The following is a 6,396-nucleotide window of genomic DNA, read 5'->3' as shown; positions in this document are numbered from 1 at the left end:
TCTTTTCAAAACACGGCGTCTGGGAAAAGGGGCTCAGTCGCTTTGAACTCACGGGGACGTTTAAGGCGCCGCGAAGACTGCGACTCTCAGTAGTGACTCTCAGTAGTGACTCTTAGTAGTGACTCTCAGTAGTGACTCTCAGTAGTGACTCTCAGTAGTGACTCTCAGTAGTGACTCTCAGTAGTGACTCTTAGTAGTGACTCTCAGTAGTGACTCTCAGTAGTGACTCTCAGTAGTGACTCTCAGTAGTGACTCTCAGTAGTGACTCTCAGTAGTGACTCTCAGTAGTGACTCTCAGTAGCGACTCTCAGTAGCGACTCTCAGTAGCGACTCTCAGTAGCGACTCTCTGTAGCGACTCTTAGTAGTGACTCTCAGTAGCGACTCTCAGTAGTGACTCTTAGTAGTGACTCTCAGTAGCGACTCTCAGTAGCGACGGCGGGATACTTTGTCATGTTTTTAGGTTTGCACTAGAGGGCAAACTGGTGTGCGTGCAGAGGAAATGGCCTGAAATGGCCGGTTTTTAGTTGAGTCATCAAGTCCTTTTATTATTGCGAGATGAAAGATTTGAAATAGCTCTTTTCCATTGTGATAGAGTCACAGTATTCTGGCTTCCCCGCCTCGGTTTAAAGCACCTGAGCCCAGGTAATGGATTTACATGAGACAGAAACCTTAATGCAAACCAGCATTTCCTTTCTCTGAATGTCTCCCCCGTCACACTGCAGCGGCCGGACAGGCCGACGTCTTCTGCCTCAAACGCTTGAAAACGTGCCGGCAGCCTCGTCCACTGCAGCCAGTGTGGAAGTTTGACTCGAGAAACAGATCAAATTATGGAAAGAAAAGAGCGATGAATCAAAACGAAGCCTCATTTCCATCTCCGAACAATACATTTCATAAACTGATGGGTCAGGCCGTGGTATAATAATCATTCTGAACGTGATCTTCTGCAGTTTTTTGGGGGAAATGAGGCGATTAGAAAAGACACATTTACTTTAAATGAAGTCGTGTATCGTCGGTGAATATCTGTTCACGTGATGTGAAACCATAAGTAGAGCTCGGAAAAGAACACAGAGAAAACTCTCCCCGTCCTCCAATCAGACGTCTCTCAGATTCAAGTCCTGCTTTATTGCATTAAGGTTCGTTCATCTCTTATGGAACATATGCATTTTGTCACTAAACCTTTTTTCGCCTATAGATGATATCCAGGTTCCTGATAGAAGTAAGACATTGTTATGATAGAGAATGCACCACACAGTATCTGTAAATACTAGTTCTACAAAACTATTTACAGCACACATATAGGTAATCTTTATGTCACAGTCTATTGCATAATGGTGATAATCTTTAGTTTATAAATATTATAAATATACACAGAATTTTGAAGCAACATTACGTAACATCTCAGCCATCTGAAATTAGAAATAGAAAAACAATAGCATCCATCCGTGTCGTTCTCCACACTCCATTCTCCTGGACAATAAAGAAAGAAAGCAGCATTTCTATGATCTATTCCCTTTGGACCCATAACACTGTCATGGCCGCTTCGCCGGCGCCGTGGGGACGCCGCGGCTCGCGGACCGGATTCGTGTCGCCCAACAGCGACGTAACACTTAGTTCTGTATCTTGTGTCGGTTTCTGAAACGAGGGTTCAGGAAACTGGTGTGAGATTCATTCATGAGTGTGTGCTTTTGGAGATTACTGGTCGAGAGTTGCTTGCATGTATTGTTCCACAGTGGTGCCTAAAGCTGCTTAACAGGAGGAGATGCACGTCCTCCTCCGTGGTGAAAAACACAAGAACGAAAAGAGAAGGAAAGAAAACGTCGTTGTCAGAATTCACAATGCATTCCAGTTTACAAAAGAAAAAAGAAAATAAATTAAAAAAAATAAACTTCATACATTGTATATAATTCTTTATATTTCTCAGAAAGGAAGACTCATGTTTATACTACAGCTTTTAAATTGCCATTTGCCAAATATTCTAGTTGGATTTTACACACACAGTCACATGCACACACACACACACACACACACACACACACACACACTCTCACACACCCATACACACCGCGCTATATATATACACATATACATATATCTGTATATATATACATATGTATATATACACACATATACATATGTATATATACATACATATGTATATATATACACATATACTATTTCTGTATATATACATACATATACATATGTATATATATGGCATAAAGAAAAGAGATGTATCTGTATAATATACATTCTTAAGTTAAGGGAGACAATGTGTCTAAAATATAATACAAGGGGTCGTATGTACAGGGTTTCTATGAGGTTATCTTAGAAGAAAATTGGAGAGAAACAAAAACGCTCAAGTTCCAAATCGTTATTTCTTTTGCCGTGTCTCCATTTTTAAAAATGAATTGAAACTTTAAAAAATGAAAAGGGGGAAAAAAAACCAACGGGATCATAAATTTGATGCGAAACGCATTTTGTCTTGCTCGGTCTCTGTACCGCTCAGCACAGAATCTCTCCTCGATCCGGGGGATTCCCTGTGCTGGGTTGAGGATGAAGATGAAGATGCTGCCGCCGCCGCCGCCGCTGCTGCCGCCGCCGCCGCCGCCGAGCGCACCGGGGGCAACGCTCCTGACGACATCTGCCGGAATAAATTGACCCGCTGGGGCACTGTGGTGCGGATGCCGCTCTGCAGACTCATCCCCTGGATGGCCGCCGCCGCCGCCGCCGCCGGCGCGATGGAGGCCAGAGAGTCTCCCGAGGCCGGGTGCACCCGCGGCACCAGAGACGTGTCGTGTGGCAACGACGGCTGGGAGGCCGACAAATGTCTGACGTCTCGACTCAAGCTGCCCGACTGCAGCGCCTGCGCGCTCTTGTGGACGTCTCCCCGCTGAGGCGACGGCACCTGCTGCTGCAGCGGGGACGGCTGCTGCGGCGAGGAGGCCGCCGCCGCCGAGGCCGAGGCCGCGGCAGCGGCGGCGGCGGCGGCGGGCTGCTGGGCGAGCTGCTGCTGCTGCTGTGCGGAGAGGGACGCTGGACCCATGGGCTGCTGCAGGAGCGACAGCTGGGAGCCGGTGCGCGAGCCGTACTGGAAGCTCCGGCTCGCCAGAGGGGTCTGCACGGGCGGACTGCACATGGCGGCCGTGAAGGAGCAGGGCGACATGATGGCGCCCTGCTGCTGGAGCGGCGTCTGCGCGGCGATCAAGGAGGAATTCAGGCTGCCGTGGGAGTGACTGGGAACGGGGTACATCCCCTGCGCCGCGGCGGCGGCGGCGGCGGCGGCCGGCAGCATGCGGGCAGCGGAGGCGTTGGCGATGGCTGAAGCGCTGTAGGTCAGGGGAACAGAGGACTGCTGCAGCTGACTGGCGCCGAAGGCAGCGGGGAAGGGAGGCTGGGCCGGCGAGTTAATGATGGAGTTTCCTGACATTGGCGTTGAGTTCATCCCGGTGACCGACTGCTTGCGGTCCACCATCATCACCATCTCCCTGTCCTGACGAATGATCTGCTTCAATATCTCGTTCTCCTGCGTGTTGAAAACGCCGGCGTTCAGATCCTTCTGAAACTTCTGCAGCAGCAAGGAGTTCTTCTTCCCTGTGGGGTGCAGTCAGGAGAGGTGAGCACAGACAGTCGTGGCAAACTCTGGCTGCCCTTTACCACAGGAAGAGGGCAGGATGCAGGGCAGCAACAGCAAAGATGCAGCTTGTATGTTTCAGCACAAAAAGCGCTTTGGCATCTTGTTTTGTTTTGTTGTCTCCACAACAATAGAGGAGCTTCATCCTTTACATGTAAACAATCACGACTGATTTAAACTCCTTCAATCCTACAAGCTGCATCTTTTCACGTACGCTAGCTTTTCTCACATTAAATATAAACTGTGAAGGACACTGATGGTAATGACTATGGGAAATATACAGTTTTGAGAGAAGTGGAGGACACATAAGGAGACAGGGATTACTGAAAGTGAGGCATGGTAGCGAGACGGTGACGGTGCTGATGTGGACGATGACACACAGAAGAATACCGATGAGTTGGACCCACACGTCACGTTACTGGACAGCGTTTTGTTGAAGCAAAGACAAAAAGTCTAAACTAGGAATATTTAAAGCAACGTTCTATTGAAATCACAGTAACAGCTCTGCTAAAACACACCACCAGCACAAGGAGAATAACCTTATAAAAGAATTCAAAAAGTATAAACAAGGTGACAAGAAAAACAAGCAAAGAAAGCCACAAAGATCTATTGCTAACACACTACCACAGTGGGTACAGATTGTGAATATATACATTAAATACATTTATGGATATTAAACTTTACTCATCTCACCACAGAATGCCATGTTATCTTTCAAATGACACGTTGACTGAAGATTTAGATCAATGTTCATGAATAAAACATGACAAATACACAGATTATTTTATACTTTAGTGTGAATTTGGATGCAAAATGACATCCTGATAAAACATGTCCCTTTAAACAGTGTAAAGTACTTGTTTCCTGATCTGTAAAAGCCATTTTTCCAGATAATAAAAACATAACAGATGGCTTCTTTGAACACGGACCACTTGTGTGGCTTTGGGAGCAGAGCTGTGGTAAAATGGTAAAGCATGAAGGATGTCTTGAAACTCGTCTTTTGTAGGAAGAATTGCAGATTTAACATCTTTACTTTGAATGACTGTGTCCAGATGTATTTAGAGGATGTGTTTCCTGTAATTACTGTTGACCTCGTGCTATTTGTCAGTGAAGAAGACCGAGCCGACTTTTAGCGCGCTGAAGGCTTTTTAGCTGCAGTCGATCAATCGCTGAGCCGCGGCCTCGAGGCCGGAAGATTCCTGCACCGACTTTACGGTCCGGCGGCTTTTTTTCTGGACGGCTTTCCTCCGCTGAAGGCTGCCAGCGAGCCGTGCGCTGGCGCTATCACACAGGAGGGGTGATGTTGCGTCCTGCGGCCGTTATGCGGTCACTACGGGTCGGGTTGAAGGGTAAAACTAGAGCACCACGCACTGACGGAGAGACTACTGTTCACTTACGAGGCCGCCGCCATGGCGCTTTTAAAGGTGGCGCGGTTAAACACTGCAGGTGGGAAGGACAACATGTATTAATCCTGCAAAAGAAGAACCTGTGGAGATCTGAATGTTTGCTGGTCGTTAGTGAGACAAAAGGCTACTGCTAGCGTTCGTGGCTACAGGGCGTCGGCCTCCCTTCATCTCTTTGACGTCGTCTCCTCTTTGCAAAAGATAAAGGGATGCTCATCACACGATCTAACATCTAGTCACTTATTTTAAGGAGAAAATGATCTATTTTATACGTAACATTACAGCTAAGACAACTGAGAGACACTTAACTGAATGGCGAAGGAAGCCGGGATGTAATTTCATTATTTAGCAGACTAACCAGCTGCCAGGCTGGAAACATTTCAGTGTGTTTATATTGCATAAAGTCCCTCTATAGAATATATACACACATTTATATCTAATAAACGCCTCATGCTTAGAACTCTGGCCTGATCTGACCGTTCAAATAGTTTTTCCAGTGTTTCTACGGATCGGTCGCATGATAAACACACGCTTTAAGCGTGTGCTGTGTGTTTTATAGCTTTATGGTGAATGCCAGCACTCATTTCTGTTTGTTTAGCCTGATCTATTTGAAACACTAGAAGAAGATTTAACCAAAAAAGTGCATCTTTGGAAATCAAAATGAAAACAAGAGAACAAAAAGGAAACATCAGCACCACTCATGGGTAAAGAAAGGTTTCACTCGTTTACAGACAGAACTTGTTGAGACAGAAACGGCATCAGCTGTGGGTCAAGTCACCGCTGGAGAACAACACAAGCTATTGTTTTATTAATTATTCTGATCTGGCGCAATGGAACCAGAGAGATTAGATCAATATTCAAACTTCACTTAAAACAAACTAATATGCAGTAATCAACCCATATCTGATGTCAAAAACATAATTGTGTAAAGTTGTCTAGAAGCCAATTAACACACCAAACAGAGAAAAACAAGCAAAACACAAACATTAGAATGTCCACAAACATCATAGAAACAATGAATTTGTAAAAAAAATATTAAATACACAAATTTTGAGATCCATTCAAGGCTTTTTACAGAGACACATTTTTCATTTCTTCAATAATTTTGTGGTAAATTGTTCTTTTCTCTTGTGAGTCACTGCAGGAAATGTCTTCGTTTCTTTTGGGTTGAGGGTCATTGAGAGAATTCACTTATGAGAGCATGCGTGTTGTAATGTGTGTGATTTAATGGGATCAATAAACCTGCCCTCCACATGTTGTCCACTACAGCTCTAACTTTACTTTGTTTAGTGTCAGAAAAGTTGAAATTTTCCCCCAAACTATTTACACAAAAGACATAATTCATATTTCAAGCCAGACAA

At 45.3% G+C, this 6,396-nt stretch overlaps 1 protein-coding gene across 1 annotated transcript in view; it reads right to left on the bottom strand.

The window, feature by feature from the left end:
• Positions 1-518: 518 nt before the first annotated feature.
• Positions 519-6,396, bottom strand: part of LOC137784024 (potassium/sodium hyperpolarization-activated cyclic nucleotide-gated channel 1) — a 61,669-nt gene continuing 55,791 nt past the window's right edge. The window contains exon 8 of the mRNA XM_068574435.1: positions 519-3,592. Within this exon, the coding sequence (XP_068430536.1) occupies positions 2,454-3,592 (1,139 nt within the window). The 3' untranslated portion in view covers positions 519-2,453. The remainder of the gene's footprint in view (positions 3,593-6,396) is intronic.

Source organism: Clinocottus analis, unplaced genomic scaffold (assembly GCF_023055335.1).
Source record: "Clinocottus analis isolate CAN_PGR_092001 unplaced genomic scaffold, fCliAna1.0.p SCAF_13, whole genome shotgun sequence".
Classification (NCBI taxonomy): domain Eukaryota; kingdom Metazoa; phylum Chordata; class Actinopteri; order Perciformes; family Cottidae; genus Clinocottus; species Clinocottus analis.
This window is presented reverse-complemented; position numbering and strand designations above follow the sequence as displayed.